Source organism: Microtus oregoni, unplaced genomic scaffold (assembly GCF_018167655.1).
Source record: "Microtus oregoni isolate MIOR12 unplaced genomic scaffold, Mior012 000012F_ref0000307, whole genome shotgun sequence".
Taxonomy (NCBI): Eukaryota; Metazoa; Chordata; class Mammalia; order Rodentia; family Cricetidae; genus Microtus; species Microtus oregoni.
In genome coordinates, this window is record NW_024543071.1 from 54155562 (window position 1) to 54182667 (window position 27106).

At 52.5% G+C, this 27106-nt stretch overlaps 1 protein-coding gene across 1 annotated transcript; it reads left to right on the plus strand.

Annotated features, from left to right (window-relative positions):
* Positions 1 to 74: 74 nt before the first annotated feature.
* Ighmbp2 (immunoglobulin mu DNA binding protein 2) lies at positions 75 to 25084 on the plus strand. The gene is made up of 15 exons (XM_041661720.1): positions 75 to 308; positions 1430 to 1599; positions 3409 to 3598; positions 3757 to 3854; positions 6466 to 6629; positions 9510 to 9710; positions 11161 to 11308; positions 13521 to 13695; positions 16774 to 16956; positions 17199 to 17317; positions 17990 to 18084; positions 18834 to 18957; positions 19742 to 20590; positions 23227 to 23396; positions 24330 to 25084. The coding sequence occupies exons 1-15, from the start codon at positions 223 to 225 to the stop codon at positions 24531 to 24533; spliced, it is 2976 nt and encodes a 991-aa protein (XP_041517654.1). The 5' UTR covers positions 75 to 222; the 3' UTR covers positions 24534 to 25084.
* Positions 25085 to 27106: the final 2022 nt, after the last annotated feature.

Sequence of the window (27106 nt, forward strand, 5' to 3'; positions counted from 1 at the left end):
GGTGGGGAACACCTGTAAGAGGGGAACACGGGTCCTGCTGGAATCACTGACTTAGCAGGGGAACACAGGAAACGAGTCCGTCGGGATTCACTGCCCCGACAGGGAGTACAAGTCCGTTGGGTACACTGGCCCGGTGGGGGACAGGGTCTGGCGGGAATACGGGTCCCACGGGATTAACTGGCCGAGCAAGAAGCACCGATCTGGGGTTGCACCACCAAGGAGATGGCTTCGTCCACCGTGGAGAGTTTCGTGACCCAGCAGCTAGAGCTGCTGGAGCTGGAGAGGGACGCCGAGGTGGAGGAGCGCAGGTAAGTGCAGCCTCGGGTCCCTGGGCCTCTGCAGCTCTCCTTCATGGTCTCTCGGAGCCAGTCTGGTGTTGGCGGCGGGCTAGGCCGGACCAGTGGGCAGCAAGAGGAGTCAGCCTTCGGCGGTGTCAGGGCCGCAAGTTTGCGGTCCCATCTCTCCGGGACTAGAGGCAGGAGGATCGTTTAAGGTCACCTTTGGACTACATTGCCAATTTGCCAAACCTGTGCTACCGGAGACCCTTTGCCACTACTCTTCCCCCTCCCCGCCCCGAGAGGGGGTGGTGGGAGAACGAAAACATCACACGATCCCCTTTGGGGTTTTGGGGTTGATTCGAGCTAAATGGAGTTGGACAGATTTCTCCGGGAACCGGAGAGGAGAGTGTTCCATGAGCACAGCCTACTAGAGGAAAGTGGATGCAGCCCGTGTTATGGTGTCTGAGGCATTCCTGAAGAGCCGGCTTGTTTCTGGAGAACGTCTACAGGCCTGCAGTAGGCAGAGCCTGCACTTCTGTACCTCACAGTGCCATCCTCGCAGTGCATTGCCTAAGGAAAGACAAAGGCTGGCGAAATAACTGGCCCAGGGTAACCTACATGGAGGCAGGACCTGAAGCCAGGCTGTTCGAGTGCAGATGAGATCATTGGTTGAGAGTCAGCCAGTCGTCATGAGTAAGAAGGTCTTTTGCTGCTCTGGCTGCGTGACTATGGAATTATGTACCTGCCTTTCCCCTACTTCATCTGTAGAAGAGTGAAATTCCCACACCATGTGTTTACTGTGAGACTGAAGTGATTTACTGAAAGTCAAGCTAGAACCTTGAGCCACAGTTAGGGTGTTGGGGGTAAGAGGTAGAGAGGGAGTAACGTATAGGGGGAGGCCCTGCAGGACTTGCTGAAAGATTGAGTATAGTCAGGGAAGACTGTGTTGGCACGCAGGGAGCAGGTTAGGCAGTACCAGTCCTGGGAGCTGTGGGAAGAACAGGGCTGGAGCGGAGCAAATTCCGAGTTCCTCTGGGGCCTATTTGATGCCTGTAAGCAGCACTCTTTCCTTGCTTACTTTTCCTGCACAAGTGAAAATAGGAAAGGGTGCAGGCACAAACGGTGAAATTGCTATCCTGGCTGTCTTCTAGGTCCTGGCAGGAGCACAGTTCTCTGAAAGAGCTCCAGAGCCGAGGGGTGTGTTTGCTGAAACTGCAGGTATCCAGCCAGTGCACCGGGCTGTACGGGCAGCGACTGGTCACCTTTGAGCCCAGGAAATTCGGGCCTGTGGTGGTGCTTCCCAGCAACAGCTTCACTTCTGGTAGGTGTCTGATGAAGGCCTGAATTGGCCATTGCTGGTGTTCAGATTAAGGCCTGTTCTCTCCCAAAGGCTGGAGGACAGACCCAGATGGAATATGAAGCACTAAAATGAAAATTTCCTACTTAGAAATCTGACAGTTAGCATGGCTAGTATTGTTGTTTGCTGATGGGGTCTGAAGTTAATTGTGCCTCTGAGAATGACTTTGAGCCTTGAACTCCTGATCTTCCTGCCTCTCCCTCCCAAGTGCTGAGATTACAGGCCTACGCCATTATGCCTGACGTTTTGTTGGTTTTGGAGGCAGGAACGTGACTCACTTTGTACCCCTGGTCCATCTGGAACTTTCTGTGTAGACCAGACTATATTAGAAGTTGCGGTGAGCTTTCTGTGTCTGCCTACTGAGTTCTGGAATTGCAAGTATGCACTGCCGTGTTTGACTGTTAATACACTGCTTTTTGGCTGCCCAGATTGACAGCTTTCTCTTCGAAGTGCCTGGGATGGAACCCAAGGCCTCTGGCATGCTGAGTCTGCATGCTGCCATTGCATTGCACTCTGGAGTTTTTTGACCACACACCAGGGATGCTAAGTTGTCCTCAGCCCTGGAAACTGAGAACCAGCAGTGCTGCCTGTGTTGTCCTGGTTTGTTTTGTTTTGTTTTTTATGTGCTTTGGTGCTTTGCCTGCATGTATGTCCGTATGAGCATGGTGAATCCCCAGGAGCTGGAGTTACAGATACAGACAGTTGTGAGCTGCCATGTGGATGCTGGGAATTGAGCCCATGTCCTCTGGAAGAGCAGCCAGTGCTCTTAACTCTGGAGTCATCTCTTCAGCCCTGTGCTGTCTTGTTTTGAATGGCAGCCTTTGACTTTATAGACTTGTCCCACCAAGAGTTCTCAATTCCCCTGCTGGGTTTGAAGAAGGTAAGATGAGGGGAATGGGAAAGCAGTGAAGGAACCTGCTGATGGGTGTGAGACCAAGCAGAACTTGAGATCTTGACCTTGTTAAGGGAGCTACATCTAGTCTGCCCCCTTGCAAGATGGGAGCAAGAGTGCCTGCTCAGCCAGCAAGAGTTAGGCATGAAGAAGCGGGATGGAGCATGTCCACTGCCCTCCCTGAAGCTGTGTGGAGTTACTGGTGTCATGGTGGGAACGGGAATTGGGGCAGGATGGAGCATGTGCACTGCCCTCCCTGAAGCCGTGTGGAGTGACTGGTGTCATGGTGGGAACGGGAATTGGGGCAGGATGGAGCATGTGCACTGCCCTCCCTGAAGCCGTGTGGAGTGACTGGTGTTGTGGGTGGTAGGAATGGGAACTGGGCCTCTGTGTGGAACACCAGCAAGCTGGAGTACTGCTTTGTGGACATTGCTGTTGACCAAATTCAGGGGATATGGCTATTGTCTGTCTTCTGAGGGGCAGTCTGAAGTCTCAGTCACTTGGAAGTAGCAATCTTGAGATGAGGGGTTCTGCACAGGGTGGGGTATAGGGAGTCTGGCACCCAGCTCAGCTTCCACCCCAAGAGCATCCTTGTCATATTCCTCTTGTCTTTCTAAGGTCAGGGAGGAGATGAGTAAGATTCAAGGCACAGGGGAAACTCACACATGGGAGAAAGGTGCTTGAATTCAGTCCCCAGGATTTACATGACGGAAGAGGGAACTAACTGCTGCAAGCTGTCTTCTGACCTGCATATAAGGACCATGACACCCACAGATGAATAAATGCAGGATGATATATATTGTTTGAGATCATATATATTTATTTGAAATATACTGGAAAGGATCACATGCCATAATATTTAGCTGGGTTTGTTTTCACAGGTGATATTGTGGGTCTATATGATGCTAATGAAAGCAGCCAGCTGGCCACTGGGGTTCTGACCCGCATCACCCAAAAGTCAGTCACAGTGGCCTTTGATGAGTCCCATGATTTCCAGTTGAACCTGGACCGAGAGAATACCTACAGACTACTGAAGCTCGCCAACGATGTCACTTACAAGCGACTGAAAAAGTGAGTGTTCCAGGATGAAGATCAGACGGGTGTTTTCTTCGGATGCCACTCATGAGTGCCCTTATCTGTGTTGAGGGAGGGAGTGGCCTGTCTCCTGGGATGCTGTCCCTGAACTGCGGTCCCTGAGAGCGCCTCATTTTGGCTGTGGTTCCTCACAGAGCGCTGATGACACTGAAGAAGTACCACTCTGGGCCAGCATCCTCACTCATAGACGTCCTTTTGGGTGGCTCCACCCCAAGTCCTACTGCTGAAATACGTGAGGAGTTTTTAATTTATTTTTTAAGATTTATTTGTGTGTGTGTGTGTGAGAGAGAAAGAGAGAGAGAGAGAACATGTGTGTGCATGTACATACGTGTGTGTGTGTGTGTGTGTGTGTGTGTGTGTGTGTGTGCGTGCATGCAGTGCTTGGGGAACTCAGAAAGCCATTAGATCACCTGGAGTTGGAATTGGGGTGGTTGTGAATTGATCAGCAGGGTTTCTGAGAGCCAACCATGGGTCCTTTGCAAGAGCAATGCATGCTCTTAACTACTGGGGCAACTCTCCAGCCCCAACTTTTTAATTTCTTACCTGAAGTTATGTAGGACGGTGTGTCCTTGGGCTGTTAGCAAGAATTTACATTGAGTTTGAGATCTCTGCCTTGCCATCTTTGGATGCTATTTCCCTGAGTGACTTGCAGACTCTAGGCCAACTTCCCAGAATGCAGTACTGAAGAAGTTCTCATTGCAGAACTTGCTGCATAGCCGAGACTGTCCTTTAGCATGTGATCCTCCTGCCTCTGTCTCCCGAGTGCTGTGGCTATAGATGTGCGCCAGCACACTGTGTGTGTTATATGTGTGCACATACATGTTTGTGTGAGTGTGCATCTGGGTGTTACGGGCAGAGGTTGCTATCAGGTGTCTTCCTCAATCCCTTTCCGCCTGATTTTTCTCTATTTATGATTGTGTGTTGTGTGTGCATGTGGAGATCAGACAACACGTCTCCTTCCTGCTTTACATGGTCCTAGAGATTGAACTCAGATTGTCAGTTTATATGACAGTGCCATTACCCACTGAACTGTCACTGACCCCAGCTTATGTTTGAGTTTTTAAGGGAAGGCCTCTCACTGAGCTTGGAGCTCCCTGACTAGCTAGGCTGACTGCCCAATGAGTCCCAGGACCCCCCTGTGTCCTCTTCCCAGCGCTGGCCCTGCAGATGCTCTTCACTGTGCCCAGCGTTTACATGGTGGTGGAGACCTGAACTCAGGAGTTCATGGTTGTGTGGCAAAGCACTTTGCCTACTGAGCAGTCTCCCCAGCACCACACCACATTTTAAAAGGATACTTTTATCTTTTTATTTGTTTGTTTGTATAGGTCTTGTGTAGCCCCGGCTGGTTTTAGTATCAAACTTACTATATGGCCAAGAATGACCTTCAACTCCTGACATGCTCCTGAGTGCTAGGATTATGGGCTTATGCCATGATACCCACCTCAAAAATATATTAGCTGTCTTTAAAGACTGGTGTGTCCTGATGGCAACTGTTATCTAATTGACAAGAATTAGAATGTAGAATGTGCCAGAAACTTGGAGTTTGATAGTGTGTGCTTTGTCTCTCATCCTGCTCTTCTGACGGTTTATAGGCTTGTTGCTGCTCACAGGTTCAGGTCAGCACCCTTTCCATGAGAGCTTGGTGCACTCATCTGTCGGGTGTCTCTGGTGGACACTGGGATGGAGCTGAGCACAAGAGGCCTTTTGGGTTGGGGTGCCTCAGTGGATCAAGTGCCTGCTGGTGAGGGGGAGAGTCTGTGTTCAGGTCCGCGGAACCTAGATGGTCATCCTGTGTAATCCTAGCGCTCCTCTGAGAAGGGGCTAGAGACTAAGTCCCTGGGCGTACACGGGCCAGCTGACCCGGCTGTGCAGTGCTGGACAGCAGGCTGTGTCCAAGAAGGTGGGAGATGAAGATGACACCTGGGGTTGTCCTCCGACCTCCACAAGGATACTGTCTCACATGCACACACATAACACACACACAGACATGCACACACACACAAATGCATATACATGCATGTGTGCACACATATACACGCTTTTTAAGAAAGCATCATTAGTTATGTGAGTCTTCCATTATCCAAAATAAAGGCACCATCCTTTGTCTCTGCCGTTTTCTGGTCACTTAAGAGAGATAAAGCGATGGAAATGAGTACGCCCCGAGAAACAGAAACGCTGCCTTCGTGTCTGTTGGCAAAGTTCGTAAGAAGCAGCTTAAACTCTAGAGCCATATGATCTCTTTTGTAACTCACCCTGCTGTGGCACCCAGCCGCCATTGACTGGATTATGGCATGGCACTTTCTCGTAAAATGAGGGAAAATCAACAGTAGACTGGGTGTTGAATCTTGTTTCTGTAGAAATCTTGCTTTGAAAAGTAGAGCTTGGGGCGGTAGCTCAGTTAATAGAGTGCTTGCCTGGGTTCCATCTCCAGCACCACTAACCAGATGTGGTGGTGTAGCCTGTGTCCAGCATCCCAGCACTCAGGGGGTAGAAGCAGGAGATCAGAATGTCAGGGCCATCTTCGCCAACTTAGAGAGTTTGAGGCTAGCCTGGGTGATAGGAGACCTTGGGTTATTTGGTTTTTTTTTTTGTTTGTTTGTTTGTTTCTTTTCTTTCTTTTTCCTTTTTTTTTTTTTTTTAAAAAAAACAACTCAGGCCTCTGAGTTTTGAGGCTGGCTTGATCAACATAGTGAATCCCAAATAAGCCAAGGTTACATAGTGAGATCTTGCCTCAAAAAATGAGAAAAAGCAGATCAATTTTGTGCTGTGTAGCTCAGCCTGGGGTCCAGCCTGCTCTGTGCACTCCGTATTCCTGATTGCTGACAATGGTGCTTCTCCCACAGCCCCACTCACTTTCTACAACACGGCCCTGGATCCTTCCCAGCAGGAAGCTGTGTCTTTTGCACTGGCCCAGAAAGAACTTGCCATCATCCACGGGCCTCCTGGCACTGGGAAGACTACAACCGTGGTGGAAATAATCCTCCAAGCTGTGAAGCAAGGCTTAAAGGTGGGCAAAGGGCTTTCCCTCCTCATCCAGCCCTGAGCTCTGGGGTGCTGTGCTTGTCACTCATCAGGGTCCCCTCACAGTCCAGCGTGGCTGGTCAGGGCTGGGACAAGGCATTTGCGGGTTGAGTATTGGGCTGCTGCAGGAGTGCCTGTCTGGAGGCACAGGGAAGCTTTGGGAGCCCTTAAGATGGCTCAGCCTTAGTTGTCAGCCCAGGATCCCTTGATTTCCATGCTTGCTCAGAGTCTAGGTTCACAATGGTACCATGGAATTGGCCAGAGCCCTTTGAGAGCCCTGCAGCAGATGGTGGGTCAATCAGATGTGCAGTTAACCCACAAGATCCATGTACACCATGCATGCTCTCCTGCCTTTAGGAGCCATGAAGCACCGTCGTATGCTACTGTTTGCACACATCAGTATGGGGTGCCCTGGTCCTCCAGGCATTCCAGTGTATGCAGCCAGTAACCCCACAGACACCCGAGTTCTGGGGACCAGTAGACCCACTGTATAGAAAAGGTAACCAGGAAATAGAGCCTGCCTAGTTGTACAACAGTGACTGCATGAGCCAGAGGTGATTGGCAGGGCCACCTCTCAGAGCTGCAGGGTGACCTCCACAGTCTGTGCCTGTGAGTGTTTCCACCAGTGTCTTTGTGGATGTTTGGAACCAGCAGGAAAAGCTGACTTCTTGATGGAAAGCAGGTGGGGTGGTTTTGGCTGGTGCCTTCCAGTTCAGTGCTCACTGGTATTCACAGGGGGTACACCAGGACTGTGGAGTGGCAGTGGAGATGTCAGAACATGTGGGGTAGGAGTTGGATCGATGGGCTCTGCACTCAACAGCTGCAGCTACAAAGGCAAGATGGAGCCCACCAGGGAGATCCCCCTTGTTTATGTCAGACAAGAAACTGGTGTATTTGGTGCTGTGGACAGTGCCCTGGGCCCTGATTACATGCTGGATTTTTTTTTTTTTAAGTAAAAATAGTTTATTTAGTTTTGTTGGAGCTCAGGAAAGAAATACATGGCCAACCATTGCCTTGCCCAAGGCAATGTACAGTGTATAGAAAAGGGACAGGAATGCTGGGCAGTGGTGGACCTTTAATCCCAGCACTCGGGAGACAGACAGGTGGATCTCTGTGAGTTCAAGGCCAGCCTGGTGTACAGAGTGAGTTCCAGAACAGGCTCCAAAGCAATAGAGAAACCCTGTCTTGAAAAAACCAAAAATAAGTAAGTAAGTAAGTAAGTAAATAAATAAATAAATAAAATAATTAAAAGGGGCAGGAAGCCGAGCTATGCTTGTACTTGCTCACAGGGAGCTGTCGCAGAAATGCTGGAGTTAACCCTGCGGGTGCTGCTCCTGTTTTGGACAACTTCCTCACCTCAGAGTGAAGCGTCTGATCCCAGATTATGATGCTGGGTCAGTCCTCGACTGTCCTCAGGGTTCCAGTTCTCAGGTCCCAGTCGGGAGCCGTCAGCACCCAGCTGCTTCTTCTGACTCTCAGGACAGGTCCCGTGCTTCTCTTCTCTCTTTTTTTTTTTAAATATTTATTTATTATGTATATGATATTCTGTCTGTGTGTATGCCTGGAGGCCAGAAGAGGGCACCAGACCCCATTACAGATGGTTGTGAGCCACCATGTTGTTGCTAGGAATTGAACTCAGGACCTTTGGAAGAGCAGGCAGTGCTCTTAACCTCTGAGCCATCTCTCCAGCCGCCCCCCCCCCCCGCCCCCCATGCTTCTAACAGCCTGGTCAGGTCCCAGTCAGGAGCCGTCAGCACCCAGCTGGTTTTTCTGACCTCCCAGGACAGGTCCCGTGCTTCTTACAGCCTGGCTGTGACTTTAAACAGCTGACAAGGACTCTCTATGTCAGCGCACTGCGATCTCACTTGTATTGTGTAAGCAAGGTAGATAGACAAGGTACAGAAGCCAGAAGTTACCAGTGTATCAGCGCACTGCAGTCTCACTTGTACTGTGTAAGCAAGGTAGACAGACAAGCTACAGAAGCCAGAAGTTGCCAGCGAGGTGTGTCTCATGGGCTGCCAACTCCAAAAGTTGGGACAAGAGAGCCCATACTGTTGACTGGCTGTAAGTGTAGGGTCCCTTTACAAAAAACCACCTACTCCTGGGAGAGGGACTCTTATCTGAAGGCTTGCCAAAACTGACTGAACTCAGTGCTGTTAGTGGCCATTTTACCAAAACACTGGCGGACAGGAGCTGGTAAAGGAAATGGCTTGATTCTGTCCAAAACTGAGGAGGGACAATTCCCTGGCTTCTCTGACCTTCCTCCACTTGAATCTTTCTCTCCCACTTTCCCCTCTTCCCTTCCCTTTTCCCCTCTCTCTGTCTCCCCTCATTGTATAGCCCAGGCTGACTTTGAACCCACATTGACTTCCTGCCTCAGCCTCCTGAACACTGGGGTCACAGGTCTGTGCCGCTGCACTAGCAACTTTAGAGTCTTCTGTGCAGTCACAAGTCAGCTGACAGTATCAGCGCTTGGGGACGCAGAGATGGTGGCTATCTAGGGTCTAGTTATCCAGCTGTGCCTGGGTTGAACACCACGGTATTTACTCTCTCACCTTAGTGCCTACTTTCTGTCCTTTAGGAGTTAATGTTTTGTTTAGTGGGTTGGTAGGTGGGTTTTTTGTTTGTTTGTTGTTGGTTTTTGTTCTTTCGGTTTGGTTTTTTGCAACAGGGTTTCTCTATGTATCTCTGGCTGTCCTGGAACTCACTTTGTAGACCAGGATGGCCTCCAACTCATAGAGATCTGTCTGCCTCTGCCTCCCAAGTGCTGGGATTAAAGGTGCGTGCCACCACCACCTAGTTGGTATGTGGTTTTTAATAAGGAAGGAAGTTGGTAGAAGCCTCACTGCATGCTTCACCTCCCCAGGTTCTGTGCTGTGCTCCCTCCAACATTGCTGTGGACAATCTGGTGGAGCGGCTGGCCTTGTGTAAGAAGCGGATTCTGCGCCTGGGGCACCCCGCCCGCCTCCTGGAGTCTGCTCAGCAGCACTCACTGGATGCGGTGCTAGCGCGCAGTGACAATGCCCAGATTGTTGCCGACATCAGAAGGGACATCGACGAGGTCTTTGTAGGTATCGTGGAGCCAGTGTCCTTGTCATGAGCTTGTCTGAACTTCAGCCTTAAAGAGTGGCTGTTCTTTCTGCCCAGGTTCCTCCTCCTAATCTGTCTGCTCACTTAGTACTTTATAATCCAGGGCCATGGGCGTGGCTCAGGGTTCAGTGCCTCCCTAGCTGGCACAAACCCTAGGTTCAATGTCAGCACCACATAAAATTGAGCGTGGTTGTTCAGGCCTGTCATCCCAGCTCTTGGGAGGTAGAGTCTGGAGGATTAGAAGTTCACAGTCATCCTGGGTTGCCTAGGGAGTTCAAGACCAGTCTGGGCCACCTGAGACAAACTGGACCACTCTTTAGTGTTGAGCCTCTCTTTAGTTTGGACGGCTTGCTGTGGTGGAGAAGTGCTCGGAGCATTTAGTGGGGATCCAGCTGCTTTGGGAGTGTGGAGTAGGTGAGAAATTGGCCTAAAGAAAGTGTTCCCTGGCCTTGGGAGTGGTGCAGGGCAGAGCAGGTGCCAGTGTGTGCACAGCCCTCGCTTTCCTCTCTGGCCCTGGAAGAAAAAGCAACCAAAACAACCATTTCCTTGGTGCCTTCCCAGTGCTGGGAAGGTGGGCTGGCTAATACTGGCCAGAAAATACTCAGAAAAGTAAGTCCCTTCTGGAATCGTTGGTCCATGTCACCTCTCATACCAGGGGCACCAGGGCTTGGAGAGCAAGGTGGCGATGGGCTCCAGGGGAGCGGCTCTACTCCAGGAGCTGGTGCTTGTAAACCGGATCTCTTATTTCAGTTTTCTGGGATGGGTTGTGTCTTCCCATCAGCAGTCCCCCTGCCTCATCTTGGTTCTCCTTGGTGACCTCACCACTGGGGAATGATGGCAGCAGAGAGGATGTCAGGGCAGGAGTCCTCCCACTTTTTGGGAGATTGGAGACTGTATGATGCAGATCTAGGTGTCAGCCTGGGGTCAGATGGTGCACATGGAGGTGGACAAGGATGAGTGTGCTGCGCGGGGCTCAGGCAGTGCAGGCGTCACCCCTGTCTACATGTGAGGGCGGTGAGTGTGCTGTGGAGCTCAGGCAGTGCACTATGTCACCCCTGTCCACATGTGACGGCGGTGAGTGTGCTGTGGGGCTCAGGCAGTGCAGGCGTCACCCCTGTCTACATGTGACAGTGGTGAGTTTAGCCTCTGACTGAAGTTTCCACCCAAGTCCAGCCTGACACTTTCTTGTCGGAGCACCAGCTGTCTGTTGTCATGGTCACAATTTATCAGCTAACTGTCCCTTCATGCCCCTTGGTGGGGACTGGCCTCCGGCAGGTGGACTGTGTGCTTCCTTCATGAAGATCATGAAGATCCGGCTGTTTAGCCCCACCCCAGGAACTTGCTGAGCTGCATCTCTGACTGCCCGGGAGCGCGTACAGAAAAGAAATGCAGAGTCTTGTTGGAATAATTAGCGATTTTTCTCCTAGGGCAAGAACAAAAAGACCCAGGATAAGAGAGAGAAAAGTAATTTTCGGAATGAAATTAAACTGCTAAGGAAGGAACTGAAGGAGAGAGAAGCAGCAGCCATGGTCCAGAGCCTCACTGCGGCAGATGTGGTCCTAGCCACCAATACAGGTGAGAGCGCAGCCCTCCTGCCACACGGCCTTGGCCAGAGTCTGCGACAGCTGCTGTCCTTCCTGGGCCTCTGGGCTGGGATTTACTGTGTCTAGTAACTACGAAATCAATGTCTTTCACAGACACGGGCTATTCTGGGCGTCTTCTCTTTGTGTGTGTGTGTGTGTGTGTGTGTGTGTGTGTGTGTGTGTTTGTGTGCGTGTGTGCACACATGGGTATGAATGCCCAAGCACAGGCCAGAGGAAGATGTCAGATGTCCTGCTCTGTTGCTTTCTGCATTGTATCTGAGACAGTGTTTCACACGAACCTGGAGCTAGGCTCGCAACCAGCAAGCCCTAGCAGTGCTTCTGCCTCCACCCCTGGCAGTGTTGGGCTATAGGCTCTTGGCCACTCCCTGCTGTCTATATGAGCATTGGGCAGTTGAATCAGGTTCTTGTGCTTATGCAGCAAGTGTTTTTACCCACTGAACCATCTTCTGTAGACAGAAGTTTCTGTCCTGCCCGGTCCTGCAGTCGTTCAGTCCCAAAGAAACACACAGAGGCATATGTTAATTATAAATTGTTTGGTCTATTAACTCAGGCTTATTATTAACTGGCCTTACAACTTAAATTAACCCATAATTCTTGTCTGTGTTTAGCCACATGGTTTGGTGCCTTTTCTCAGTAAGTAATTCTCATCTTGCTTCCTCTGTGGCTGGCTAGTGACTGTGTCTCTGCCTTTCTTCTTTCCAGAATTCTAGTCTGATCACCCCACCTATACTTCCTGCCTGGCTACTGGCCAGTCAGCATTTTATTAAACCAATACGAATGACAAATCTTTCCAGTGTGCAAGAGCATTATCCCACAGCAATGTTCTCTGACCCTCTTCCTACTTATTTAGAAGAGGCAACAGAAGGTCTCACTCTGAAGCCCGGTCTGGCCTGGAGCTCACTGTGTAGCTCAGACTGACCCCAAACTCTGAGTGATGCTCCTGCCCCAGTGAAGCTTGAGTCTGTGAGTGCTGGGTTGTAGGTGTGTGCCATCGCACTAGCTTCCTTCTCACTCCTGATTTGCTTTTTGTTGTTGGAGAGAGGGGGTGTCATGAAATCTTGGTTTCTGTTTTGACTCTGTTATTTAGCAGTGTTTTGTCCTTTCTAAATAGTCGGGGATTCCTGCACTACCTTCCTGAATCTGGCTTTCAGTTTGGCTCCTTGTGTATGATATCCAATTCCAGGTGATGCCTTGCCTTGATTGGTCTATTGAGACACTTGCTTCATGGTCCAGAGCATGATCAGTCATCTGGAATGTTCTGTGTGTACTTCATGGGAAAGGGAGCTATAGTTATGAATGTCTGTCAATCAGGGTGTTGATCACCTGTTCTGTTGGCTCAGTCACAGAGAGACAGTGTTGCAGATTCAGAGTGTACAACTGTGTGCTTCTCCAAGCTCTCAGCTCTTGCTTTGAATCCACCTTCAGAGATGTGAATGACAGGTCCTGTCTCCTTGATTAATTACCCAGTTTACCATCACAAAGAGGTTTTATTTATTTGTTTGGGGATTTGATTTTTTTTAAAAAGTTTTATTTTAATTGTGTGTGGGGTGGGTGTGTTTTGTGTGTGTATGCATGCACAGAACCCCTGGACTGGGGTTATAGAGTTTCATTTGTGAGCCACCTCATGTGGGTGCCAGGAACCGAACTCAGGTCCTCTGCAAGAGCAGTACAGCACATGCTCATAACTGCTGACTCATCTCTCTAACCCCCAACTTTCTGGTGCGTTTTGAGACTGGGTCTCATGTGGCTCCAGGCTGCCTCAAACCTGATTTATCTGAAGATGACCCCGAATTCCTTATCTTCCCACCTCCACTTCCCAAGGACGGGATCACAGGTGTGCACCACTGTTCTTGTGTGGATGTGTGTTCTTCCACTTTAATGTCTGCTAGTATTGTTTTCTTCTTCCTTTTAAATTTTAGTTGAAATCCTAAATAAGATATTTTTATTTACTTATTTTATGTACGTGTGTGTATTTGTGGGAGTGGACATGTGTGGAGGTCGGAAGACATTTTGCAGAAGTCAGTTCTCTCCTTCCAGCATGTGGGTCTCAGGGTTTGAACTCGGGTCGTTAGGCTTGGCAGCAAGCTTCTTTCTCCACTGAGCCTTCTCCGAGGCCTTGTACATAGTAGTTGTAGGTCATGAAGCAAAAATGAATGAGCCAGCTTGGTTCCCTTTCCTTTTAGGGGCATCATCCGATGGCCCTCTGAAGTTGCTGCCTGAGAACCACTTTGATGTGGTGGTGGTGGACGAGTGTGCCCAGGCCCTGGAAGCCAGCTGTTGGATCCCCCTGCTGAAGGCCCCAAAGTGCATCCTAGCCGGAGACCATAAACAGCTGCCACCTACCACCGTCTCTCACAAGTAAGACACTTGCCCGCCTGCACTGCAGGCCCCTTAACTCCTTACTGTCCCACAGGACCAGCCTCCATGCCCAAGCTCACCATGAGCTCTCGGTGTTCCTCTGTCATATGGCCCTCACCTGTACCTCCTCCCTGTGCTTAACTGGGGTGTCTACATAGCTAATCAGCTGGAGTGTGTGCTGTGTGAGGGTGAGGGCTGGGTCACCCTCGTCTCTGTGGCCTAGGGTCCTAGCGTGGAGCTGGCTTGTTCCTGTGTTCACTGGATGCTTGTTGCTCTGCGAGCCTGTGAAGGATGGGCAGGCCTAATGGTGGAGCTAGGAAAACCCCTCTGGGCTGGGCATGCTGGCCTGCGGCAGTTAGCTCCCAGCCTGCTGTGGGCTCTGCAGTGTGCATGTTAGGTACCTTCACCAGGACTGGTGGAGTGGCTCGGCTCAGCCTCTCCTGGGTGGAGGAAGTGATGCTGGCCAGCCCTTCACATCATCTACCCTCTCATCCCACTCACTGTTCTGGCCACATTGCCTCCCCCAGATCTCAATGTGCCCCCTGCCTCACTGTCCCCTCTGTCTGGACCACTGCATCCCTGGGCATTGAGTAGCTTTACCCTCCATTCGATGGATCCTATGTGGTTTACTGTGTCTACTCAGCTGGTACTGTCAGTCCCTTTCAGGGTTCGTGTGGTTTCTCTCAGCTTGAATCCTGCCAGTGTCTTGTGATTATATGTCTTATCTGCTTGGCATCCCATCTAGAAAGCCCACTGTGGGTCTGTGTGCAGGATCTGACATATGAGTAATCACTAGCAGAATCACTACTTCCAGAAGCCAGGGCCTTCAGCCCCACTGTGGCCTCCCTGCAGTGGAGGAGGCTTTGCCCCAGTTCCTGGTGCAATTTTCTGTATGTGTTCTGAGGTCCTGGTGCAGCTGGAACTCTGGTGGGGGAGGGATTGCTTGGAAAGGTGCTGTGGGAACCTCCCAGGGGTGGGTGACCCTAGGTAGGGCGCTCAGGCAAGAGTCTTTTGAAGAAAAGCACCTACAGCAGTCCCTCAGGACCAGGCTTGGAGGAGGAACTTTGGGTTAGAGTGGAGGATTCTGGGGAGCCTGAAAGTCCTGATGGGAAGGGCAGGGGTCTGAGCAGGAGTGAGAAGGCTCAGGGTGTGTGCCTGGTAGCTTCTCAGAGTGTGACAGCAGGTGACCCTGTCCTCTAGGGAACTGAGGGTGAAATCTGGGCTGTCCCTGTGAAAAGATGGACCGTGTGCATACCTTAGAAAAGTTGGGTTAGCCGGGCGGTGGTGGTGCACGCCTTTAATCCCAGCACTTGGGAGGCAGAGGCAGGCAGTTCTCTGTGAGTTCGAGACCAGCCTGGTCTACAAGAGCTAGTTCCAGGACAGGCTCCAAAACCACAGAGAAATCCTGTCTCGGAAAAAAAACAAAAAAAAGCAAGAAAAGTTGGGTGATGTCAGTGACTGTACTGTGCGCTTCTGGTTTTATAGGGGTATGACAGGCATATGCCCTGCCTTTGGCCTGTAGGCAACTTTTCTGTCCTGCCAGCCAGCTCCCAAATAACCACACAGAGACTTGTTAATTAAAAATGATCGGCCATTAACTTAGACTTGTCTCTAACTCTTAAATTGTAAATTAACCCATATTTATTAATCTCTGTGCTGCCCGGAGGCTCGTTTACCTCATCTGCGTACTTCCCATCCTGCTCACTCTGCATCTCATGGCATCTCCTCCCTTCTTCCCAGAGTTATCTCTGTCTGACTCTCTCACTCATGTACCTCCCCACGCCTAGCTATTGGCCATTTAGCTCTTTATTAAACCAATGAGAGCACCACATCTTCACAGTGTACAAAAAGATTATTTAACATTGACCTTAGTTACCTAGGTAACAGTGGTCCTTAAGAATCAATTGAATCACAGGCCGGAGAGACGGCTCAGTGATCAAAAGAACTGGCTACTCTTCCAGAGGACCCAGGTTTAGTTTCCAGTGGCTGCATGGAAGCTCGTAACTGTCTGTAACTTCAGTTCCCAAGGATCCAGTGCCCTCTTCTGGCCTCTGCAGGCACATGTGGGCTACAGAGGCAGCACAAAGTGCAGGCAAAACACCTGTACACATAAAATTTAAAAATACATATTTAAAAGTATCAGTTGATTCTCAACTTGAAGGACCACATGAATTCCCAGGGACACACTAAGACGGAATGGGGGAGCTTTCACATGGTCTTGAACATTTTAATGTGGAGAGAGGCACTGTGCCAGTCTCCGTAGGTGGGCAGCCTCAGACTGTACCTAAGCTCTCAGGTCTCACCCTCCTTTGGATAAAGTAGAAATGGATCAGCTGTAAAGAATGAGTGTGTGCTGGGCGGTGGTGGCGCACGCCTTTAATCCCAGCACTTGGGAGGCAGAGGCAGGCGGATCTTTGTGAGTTCGAGACCAGCCTGGTCTACAAGAGCTAGTTCCAGGACAGGCTCCAAAACCACAGAGAAACCCTGTTTCGAAAAACCAAAAACAAACAAAAAAAAGAATGAGTGTGTTTATCCCCGGACAGTGTGGGCCTGGGGAACGCATTTGAGTTAGATTGTTTATTTGTTTTGGGACATGTCGCTCAGGCTGGCCTTGGGCTCACTATGTAGCTGAAGGTGGTTTGAACTCATGACCTCCCGAGTGCTGGGTCCAGGCTACTTCACAGCACTGGGACTTCAGTTCTGAAAGGGGCTGCATGGTCTCCAGGCTTCAGGGAGGACCCGTATCTGCCTTATCTGCCCTTCAAGGCCACTGCAGATGGTGGCTCAGGGTTCTTCTCCCATCATCTGAGCAGCACAGAGCCCTCAGATCTGCTTGGACCCTGTCTCCCTCTTGTGTCTTTGCCACCTGCTGTGTGCCTGCTGCTCTGAGGGGTGGATATGCTCATAGGTGGTGGTGGGTATGTTGAATACTGTAGCCCAGCCCAGCCTTCCCTCCCATCATGTGGAAAGCTGGGGAGGTCCTGGGTCCTGAGATTGAGGACAGTTTTCCCTGCCCTCCCATGGTGTCACGTCTGGATTCAGCACTCTTTCGTTTTTGATTTTCCTTCTTGGGCACAGGGCAGCACTGGCTGGGCTGTCCCGCAGCCTGATGGAGCGCCTGGCAGAGAAGCATGGTTCTGCTGTGGTAAGGATGCTGACTGTCCAGTACCGAATGCACCAGGCCATCACACGCTGGGCCTCGGAGGCCATGTACCACGGGCAGCTTACTGCCCATCCCTCTGTGGCGGGACACCTCCTGAAGTGAGTGACCTGGCCTCTTGCTTCCCCTGATCTTTCAGCCCCAGTTGTCCCTCTGCGGGAGGCAAGTGTGTCTGTCCTGTTAGGGGATTGGGGTGGCAGAGGCTGCTGACACTCACCTTCTAGATATTGACTGGGTCTCCCTGGCATTGGACCCATTGGGCAACCCTCCTGTCTTTTTGGTGGGAAGGACCAGTGTTCTTGTGAAGGAGGTTGGTCCTACTTTCTCCCTACCCCTGTGCCAGGGACCTCCCAGGTGTGGCTAACACAGAGGAGACAAGTGTCCCCCTGCTGCTCATAGACACGGCCGGCTGTGGGCTGTTGGAGCTGGACGAGGAGGACAGCCAGTCCAAGGGAAACCCAGGTGAGTCACCAGCCGGGATCCCTGGTCCTTCTCACTCCATGGGCTGGAAATGCGGTTTAGCAGTTAAAAGCATTGCTTCTCTTTCGGAGGACCCAAGGTCAGTTCCCAGCACCCTTATCAGACAGCTCACAATTGCCTTTAACTCCAGCTCAACATAGCTAATGGCCTCTTCTGGCCCTGCAGGCACCCAGGCACGTGTGGTCATGCTTTCAGACATACACATCTACACATAAGTGGAAATACATATTTAAAAATGAAGTAAAATGGGTCACTCCAGGTGTCTGCTTTAGCGAGACAGTGGTGGCAGAGATGAGGACAGGCTCCCGATGAACTGTGGGCCTGTCTGGACTCCAAGGGCTAGGGCAGCATCCGTGTGCTCTTCCTGGGCATAGCTGATGCCTGGGCTCCTGGGCCTGGTAGCCTTTCCCACAGTCCTCTGAACACCAACCTGGCTGCTTGGTTCAGCTCCCTAAGCCAGCAGCAGTACCCAGGTCCTGTGAAGCTCATCTGCCAGCCTGCTCACCCTCTGGTCAGCTGGCTAGCACCCAGGATGCTCCCTGCTCGTGGCCCAGCATAAGATCTGCTCATAACAACAGAAAGTGTTTCCCACAGCTCAGTAATGGAGGCTGGATAGCATGGCCCTCACTGAACGCTGCCGTCTCTCCTCCCCAGGTGAAGTTCGCCTCGTCACTTTGCACGTCCAAGCGCTGGTGGATGCTGGGGTCCATGCAAGTGACATTGCTGTCATCGCACCCTACAACCTTCAGGTGTGAAGGGCCCCTTTGTTTCTTTGTGCCATTGGACTCAGCTGACTAGAGACTGAGAGGACAGTGTAGTTTGTGGGCATCTGTGACTGCAAAGTCCAGGGCTAGAATGGACCTCACTGTTACCAGGTCTGGGGCCCAGAGGACACCGGAAAGAGACTGTATGTGTTTATGCATCTCATATTGCTACAAGCTTGACCTCAGCCTGGTTTCCCGCTGTGACCTTCCTTGAGGCCAGCATTCTCAGGTGGACATAGTCCTAGCGGCCATGCTGACGGATCAGCCTAGCCCAAGTTGTACCCCTGCTCCTGTCTGCTTTGGTAGGAGAAGCTTGCTGCAAGGTCTTCGTAAACAGTGTCACCCCATTCTGGTTCATAGGAGACCATGAGAGGCAAGGAGATGTCGTAACTCAGAGAGTGCTACCACCCTCTCAGCACATAGCTTAGTGGAGACCCTTTCCCAGCTCAGTCTCCACTGCTCTGTTCGCATGTCCTCCCAGGATGCTCCCTGTCTGCCTGGGCTCTGCTGACCCGGAGAGGTCAATACCACGCTCCTTGGTCTGAACACTGGTGCTGCCCATGCGGGGAGTTTCACATGTCTTCACATCAGCACTCACTCCCAGGCTAAGAAGAGAAATAGGCTAAGGCCTCCGGGACACACAGTTTGCTGCTGTTGTCACTGAAGGGTGCCCACGGCGGTGTGATGGGGTCCCTGACTTGGCCATGAGATCTCAGCCCTGCCTTCTGTTTCAGGTGGATCTGCTCAGGCAGAGCCTCTCCAGCAAGCACCCTGAGCTCGAGATTAAGTCTGTTGATGGCTTCCAAGGCCGAGAGAAGGAGGCTGTAATCCTGACCTTCGTCAGGTCCAACAGGAAAGGTATGTGGCGTAGCCCCCATGGAGCCCTGGGCACAGCCTGGGCACAGCCTGGGAGTGAGTGCTGATGGTGAAGACATGTGGAACTTCCCACATGGGCAGCATCAGTGTTCAGAGCAAGGAGCATGGTATTGAGCCCTGGCGGGCAGGGAGCATCCTGGGAAGACAGCCTAGTGTCGGGAGGGGAGGGCATGGTGTTCTCAGCAGAGGGAATGGACTCAGTCTGATCAGGGAACTGGTGACTTGGGAGGCAGACTGGGCCATAGTAGGCCCCAGGTGACGTGGTCACCCTGTCCAGGAGGAACCCCCCTCTCTTGCCCTAGAGCCTATCTTTTAGGTTTGAGGGATGATTTGATTTTTGTGTGTCTGTAGATTGCCATGCGGTGAGAAGCTACACCCAGGCACTAGACAGTGAACTTGAGAGTGGCTTTGGTAGCAGGCTGGGGATGGAGGAGGAGGGAAATGGCTTGGGCACAGAGCTCTGTCCTGTGTCCACAGCAGCTGTTCATGGAGTCCTGAGTCCAGGTGTAGGGAGGAAGCTGTACTTGCCAGGCAGTGGTACATTCTCAGTTCCCACACTGCCTGGACTGCGCAGGTCAGCAGCGGGGCAAGCATCAGAGCAGATGTGCTGACCGCCCTGGCAATGGCAGGCCAGGTAGTGTGTGCAGGGAATGCAGGGGCGGCTGGAGACTGCTGTAGCTCTGACGTGACCCGTGTGACTGTCACTGACAAGCGTCCTGTTCCCTGCCTTGGATCTCTGTCTCTCTCACCTCTGGCCTGTTTTCAGGTGAAGTTGGTTTTCTGGCTGAGGATAGGCGAATCAATGTCGCTGTCACCCGTGCCCGGCGCCATGTGGCAGTCATCTGTGACTCCCGCACTGTCAACAACCACGCCTTTTTGAAGACCCTGGTGAATTATTTCACAGAGCACGGGGAGGTACGCACAGCCTTTGAGTACCTGGACGACATCGTCCCTGAGAACTATACCCATGAGGGTGCCCAGGGCCATGGCCGCACCCCCAAGCCCAGGGACCCTGCCACCTCTATCAAGAAGCCTGCCAGTGAGCAGGAGAGGGGCCAAGAGGCCAGAGCAACCGCCGGACAGGGCCGCAGGAAGCCAAGTGAGAGGCAGCCGGGCTCTCAAGTCCACTCCCAGCCCAGCTCCAGTCCAGGAGGCTCTGACAGAACTGGAGGCCCAGACCTCATAGAGCACTTTAGGGCTGTGATCGAGAAGTTTGTGGCCAGCAAGGAGTCCCAGTTGGAGTTCCCTGCATCCCTGAGCTCCCATGACAGGATGCGAGTTCACCAGATAGCTGAGGAGTTTGGGCTGAGGCACGACAGCTCCGGGGAGGGGAAGGCACGGCACATCACAGTGAGCAGGAAGAGCCCTGCAGGTTCTGGTGGTGTAGCCCCACAGCCTCCCTCACCCCCCAGCCCCACGCAGGCTGAGTCTGAGCCACTGGCAGAACAGCCCCTTGGGCAGTCACATGACCCCGCACAGCTGGATCTGAAGACCCTGCATCTGGAGAGGCTGCAGAGACAGCAGGGCGGCCAAGCGCAGCCAGTCAAGGCTCAGCCAGGTGTGGGTTCGAGACCACAGAAGGCTCCACAGAAGAAAAAGAAAAAAGAAACAAAAGGTGAGCCACAGCTTCTCTCAAGGTCACGGTGCCACTTGGTTCCTGTCTCCTGCCACCTGCCACCCCTCCACTCAGGAGCCAGTTAGACTCTTGTCTATGTGGATTTTGCTTTTCCCATGACTCCTGTCTCCCTGGCCTGGCCTCTCCTGGGGTAGTAACAGGCAGGTCAACTGTGGGTCCCCAGAGCCCTGTAGGAGCAGGAGAAAGAAGCACTGGCGTGCTTAGTGCTGCTGTCCCAAGGGGGAAAGGAGGCAGTTGGGGCCCTCTGGGGCAGGGCATGTTCTGACTGGCAGCACAGGGGCAGGTCTGAGAGCTGCAGGCCTGCTGAGCCCACTGTTCTTTTGCCCCGTGCCAGGGCCCAGGAGACTGTGCTCTGCACGCAGCCTGCGCTGGGCCTGCTGTCCCCTGAGTGACCCCAGCCCCCGAGTTGGCACACATGCTCCATCACAGTGAGGGCAGACCTGGTGGGCATGGTACAGGTGCTCTGAACACTGAAGTGGGCCCCTGCCAGCAGGACCACAGGTCAGCTCCCTTTGGGGCATTGTTCCGGTTAGTGCCATTCTCGGCTTCAGAACCAGCTTCAGGGTTGTGGTACTGCTCCATGCATGCTATAGCACTTGTACAATGGCTCCTGTAGTCAGGCCATGTGCTTGCGACCCCAAGATGACCCCTACCTCAAACGGAAAAGCACTGTGTCTGTGCACTGGCAAGCTTGGACCTAACCACGTCTGCTTTTCCTGCCACCAGGCCTAGGTGGCCTGGGAGCCCCATCTACTCCTGGGGTTCTAGGATTACCTCAGGCCACCATCTTTCAGAGTCCCCAGGACCTGCAAAGGTTCAAGACCCTGGCCGTGGACAGGTAGCTGACAGGAATGACGAGCCGAAGGCAGGAGGGTTGGGTAGAACCCTCCATCAGGTCTGACTGCTCTGCCGGGTCCTAGTTTCCTGTCAGTCTCCTGAGCATGCTCACTGAGGGCGCTGCCAGCATGGGATAAACCCTTCCCAAGGCCCTCTCTAAGTCACTTGATTCTACTTAGGATGTGGCAGGGACCAGTGACTGGGTGGCTTCATTTTCCCCTTTATACAGTCTGAGAGAGAGAGACAGACAGACAGACAGACAGACACAACTGGCAGAAGCAGCTATTATTAGATGGGCAGAGGTGAGGCAGGGCTTCTGGGAGACCTCGGTCTGGTGTCAGTCACACCTGACCCTAGTGTGCCTAGGTACTGCAGCACCTACCAGCACATGTGTGCATGGAGCCAGGAAGAGACCAGGGCCGCGGCTGCCAGTGCGTGTGTAGGCTCCTCCCAGTACTCTGTCTCCTGTGTTCACGCACATGTGTGTTTTGTGGAGTTCCACAGCGTGTTGCTACTACATCTCTGTGCTCCTGAGCTTTCTCTGTGGCAGAAATGGGGTTTCTTAAATATTGACACTCATACCCCCATCACCCAAGGCTCTTTGTTAGAACTTTTATGTTTATTTATTGTGTATATGTGGGTGCATGTTCCATAGCACACATGGGGGCCAAAGGACAACTTGCAGGAGTCAGTATTCTTCATTCTACAGATGAAATTCAGGTCGCCCGGGTCAGAGGCCAGTATTCTTAATGAGTGAGCCATCCCACTGCCTTCACCCGAGAAAGTTTTACCTGGCCCTGAGTATGTGGATATATAAAATACAAATCAAACGTTTGATAGTAAGTCATAACATTTCATTTTAGTTCTTTGGTATACGTAGAACTTGAGCATTTGTTAAAGATGAGAACAAATTTGCCTCCAGTCAGTCTAACACAACACAGTTCAAAGATGCAGCTGGTAAGTTCTGAGACGCGCTGGGCAGAAAGGGCCCCATTGTGTCTGGTGTCTGCAGTTAGAGCAAGATGCCTTTGTGAGAACAGGGTCACATACAGTGAAGCAGCCAGCTCCTAACTGTGGCTGGAATCTGCACAGAGGCTGGCCACTTGTGGTGTGACGTGGCGACAGTACTAAGCGCATGTATTGCGTGTTCAGCAGGGGCACCATGCAGCACACATTGATTTTGAATAGATTTTTGCTCGTTGTGTGTTCTGGAGCCTTTCACAGGTGCTAGATTTTTCATGGCTCCATCCTGACCCCTGAACACCTACAGTTTAAGTTAGACACTTCATTGTTGAACAATTCCTGCCCCTGGCTAAGAATTTGAGGGGCTTCTACTAGACCCCGAGTTGGGCAGCTTCCTTCCCTGGTGGTACTGCTGTCTGGCCTGGTTTCTGTTTTTGCAGTTGGTGTTTCAGAGAGCTCACCCCAAAAGGATTTTCTGGGTGAAAGGGTGAACTTTTAGGGGCACTCTACACCCTGCCCTCCTCTCTTGAGGCTGGGCAGTGGAGTGGGCAGACTGTCAGCTCTGCGCGGCGTCCTCTTCCCTTGAGGCTGGGCAGTGGAGTGGGCAGACTGTCAGCTCTGCGCCATGTCCTCTTCCTTTGAGAATGGACTGTGAGGTGGTCGGTGTGTTGGGCAGGCTGTCAGCTTGGTGAGGACTCTGGCTTCCTAGGCTGATGGGGAATCCCACCAAAGACTCTGGGGATGGGGTGTCTGCTGTCTGTAGCGTCTGATCTCCAGCCTTCCCTTTGCCTGAGCACTGCCTCATTCCTCCCCAGGTCCAGCCCCGGCTCTGCCCTGCGAGGAGGACTTTGATGCCCTGGTGTCAGCTGTGGTTAAGGCTGACAACACCTGTAGCTTCACCAAGTGTTCGGCCAGCACCACCACACTGGGCCAGTTCTGCATACACTGTAGCCGCCGCTACTGCCTCAGCCACCACCTGCCCGAGGTGACGGCTCCTCCCAGAGGGTGTGGGGGCATCACACTTGTTGGGGGGAGTAGCCAGACCAGTTAAGCCCTCCCCCAAGCCCATTTTCTGTAAAAGCCAAAGCAGATGCTACTCATGGTCTTATGGGAACACTCGGGGCACGGGGAGTAAAGTGCGCCTTTGCCAAGGGGCAGGCACAGTGGTGGGAACGCTATGGAGAGGAGCTCTGTCCATCCTGCACTCTGTAGATCCACTAACCTAGCTCCAGGCAGAAGCTGGGGAGGGGCTCTGACTTGCAGCCTGAGTGACACCTCTAGAATCCTCAGGATCAGGTATAGGACCTCTGAGGACTTGGGGCAGAGCAAGCTTTGACTACCCCAGGCCACCTGGGCTTGGTGGGGATCTGAGAAAGAGACTGGCATGGAATAGGGGACGCCAACTACTGAGTGCTCCCAGGAGGAAATGCAGGAACCAGGACAGTTTGGGGTTGTTTGGCTGATTTCGACGGGTGGGAAGGTGGGCCTGACTGACGGGGAGTACAGGAGTGACGAGGAGTACAGGAGTGACAGCAATCTGTCTTTTTAGCGAGCAGAGGCCCCAGCAGAGTCAGCTGGGTTGGGCAGACGGCCTGGGCTGTCAGAGTCGGGTATGAGCAGCACAAGGTGTGCCCAGGGCCATGGTAGCACCAGACGGGCAGCAGCTTGGGGAGTGGAGCTGGTGGGTAGAAGCAGCTGCAGGGACCATATTGACCACTCTGTTCATACAAGGGGTGCTGTCTCCTATCCACAGTCTCCAGGGCTCCAGCCTCAGGGTGTCGGCCACTCACTGGATAGCTATGAAGGATGGACTCGGGGGAGGTGAAAGGCCAGCCTTAGGTCGTCCCTTTGATGTCCATCTGCTGGCTGCAGTCTCCCTTGTCCACAGCTCACCCTGACTACTCTTGTATCTTTTCAGATCCATGGCTGCGGTGAAAAGGCTCGCGCCCATGCCCGGCAGAGGATCAGTCGGGAAGGAGTACTCTATGCAGGCAGTGGGACCAGGGACAGGGCTCTGGACCCAGCCAAGAGGGCCCAGCTGCAGAGGAGGCTGGACAAGAAACTGGGCGAGCTCAGTAGCCAGAGGACAAGCAAGAGGAAGGAGAAGGAGAGGGGAACATGAGGCCATGTCCTCGTACAGGGCTGTGTGGAGCAGAGGGCCAGGCCCTGGGCCCAGCTTCCTCAGAGTCAGCAGTCACAGTCTGGTACTGGCCATTTCTCTGCTCGACCTGGCGTGTCCCTGCTCCTCCCATGATAAGAGAGTTGTTTGCAGGGAGACCTGCCTGGTCTTAAACACCATCAGACTGACTCTGCCCTGACTGGCCAGGCCCCATTAGCCTGTTAATCCTGCTCAGATGCATGTCCTGAGGAGTGAGTGCCTTGCTTTGCTAGCTGACTGTAGCCACCTTCATCCTGTCTTCTTCAGTGACACAGTGGACGTAGAGTGTGTGCTCTAGGGATGGGAGGGTGTTACCTCAGGGTTGGGCAGCTCCTAGCCTGTGATTGCCTGGCCTCTGCTGCTTGGTGACTGTGACGGGAAGGAGCTGACCCAGGGCACCTCACTGCTTACCTCAGACTGTGTCCTCTCCAGCGTTCTGTTACAGTTTCTCATGGGAACTCCGACAGATGCATTTTAGCCTCAGGCTCTTGTTTCAAGAGAATATAAATTATTTACAAATTAAAGTGTGCACATGGTGTCTATTTGCTTGTGTCGGAGGTGAGCATCCTTTCCCTCTGACTCAGACCTCACCCTGTGCTTGAGGTAATGGGCAGTGGTAGCCCCTCCCCCAGGGCGTCCAAGAGTGATGGTGTGGGTGATGTCTGGCAGCGTGGACAAGGCAAGGTCATTGCTGGGGCGGTTTTGTGATGTGTGGGAGGGAGAGGGTGCCCTCTCAGCTGACTTTCCTAGCAGGGCAGGTAGAGTTCCAGATTGGGAGGTTTGGCACCATGTAACTGGACAGTCAACCCAGGCTGCAGGAAGAAGCTGGGAATCTCAAGAATGACTGGGTGGGCTGCTTCCTGGTGGAGCCAGGCTCTGAATCCTCCCTCCACGGGGGTCTTCATGCCCTGCTGTCTGCCGGCTCTCCCTCAGGGTTATTTTTGTTCAAGCAAAGGGAAACATGGCTTTCCTGGCCTGGGGACTGAGGTTCCCCTCCTGGGAGCCTATTCATGCTAAAGTCACACTGATGTCCCCCAAGTGGCTGCAGACCTTGACCTCTCTGCTATTGCCAGGGTAGGACCATCCTTGCTCTCTGTTGTGTGGCTGTGTCCTGCCTTTGAACGCAATCATGGCCATCTGAAGCAGAGCAGCTGTAATGTGTGCACAAAACCTCAGGAGACTGGGTTCCTTAACAGTCCCCTACCTGAGGTCCCCCAAGACCCTCCCTTTTGAGGGTGTTTGAGAGACAAACAGTTGGCTTGTAGGGGTGCCCTTAGATAATGCAACTGCCCACATACCCCCAAGGGGGGACTGTAGCTGCTCCCGAGTCACCCATGCCCAGGGAACTTCCAGGCAGTACAGAGTCTCCCATTCACTTGGGCTTGGACAGAATCCTTCCTTTGGTCTGCAGTGACCTCCCTCTCTGGGGTGAGATGGTCCATCTCAGAAAAAGTCATGTAATGCCGCCTCCCCCTCCGACTCTCATGGTCACCTTCCTTGCTTGCATCCATGCATGGTGGTTGGACGGGATTGTTGGCTGTGGCTGCAGTTATACCCCAGTGCTGTGCTCAGGTAGTGTTGGAACTGCAGGTGGACTGCCATGGGTGCAGTGTCGGGCATTACATACATCACAAGATGCAGTGGGAATGCCGTGCCAAGTGGAAGTGTCACTCCAGGGCTGTGGGGCTCATCGTAGAAGCTGCTTGGCCCCCCTGGCCCATGGGTATGAACCCTGATGGAGCCCCAGGATTGAGCTCAGGAGGCAATTGCCTGGATGACATGGCATCTCCTCAGCCCTGCCAAAATAGGGCAGACTTGGATGGGCCAGAATCCAACAGGACCAACACTTCTGTTCCAGTGCTGATGTGCAGGCCAGAGGAAAGATACTGGCTCTTGTGCTAGAGGCAGTGGCTACCCTGCCTGCCTTCCAGAGCCTGTCTGTAGAAGAAAGGGATCCAAAGAGAGAGGCTGGGGGTTGACCTGGTATTGGAGCCCCTGGCTCTAGCCACCCCTGACCTCTATCCTTCCCTGAATTCTAAACTAATAAGTCCCTCTTGGGTTTCTGTCACTTGCTGTGAAAGGCTTTGCTGGTCCAGCTGTGCCTGCAGCTGTACATCTTTAAACAAAAAATGTTTGTTTGGGAGGTGGAGGAAGAGGGGCGCATGTAGACAACAGCACGTATAGGAGTAAGGGCAGCTGCAGGAGGAGTTCCCTCCTTGTGTGTGTGGTGCACACGCTGATGACAGTACTTGTGGAAGAGTAAGGGCAGCTGCAGGAAGAGTTCCCTCCTTGTGTGTGTGGTGCACACGCTGATGACAGTACTTGTGGAAGAGTAAGGGCAACTGCAGGAGTTCCCTCCTTGTATGTGTGCGGTGTGCGGGTGCACACGCAGATGACAGTACGTGCAAAAGAACGCAACCGCAGAAGTTCCCTCCTTGTGTGTGTGTGCGTGGCGGGGGGGGCTGGGTGAACACTCAGATGACAGTAATGTGCAAAAGAGTAAGCACAACAGCAGAAGTTCCCTCCTTGTGTGTGTG

Excerpts from the sequence above, each read along its gene's own strand:
- Ighmbp2 (XM_041661720.1), top strand. The coding sequence starts at position 223 with ATGGCTTCGTCCACCGTGGAGAGTTTCGTGACCCAGCAGCTAGAGCTG. Across the intron at positions 3,599-3,756 it reads ACTTACAAGCGACTGAAAAA|AGCGCTGATGACACTGAAGA; the intron begins GTGAGTGTTCCA and ends GGTTCCTCACAG. Across the intron at positions 11,309-13,520 it reads GGTCCTAGCCACCAATACAG|GGGCATCATCCGATGGCCCT; the intron begins GTGAGAGCGCAG and ends CTTTCCTTTTAG.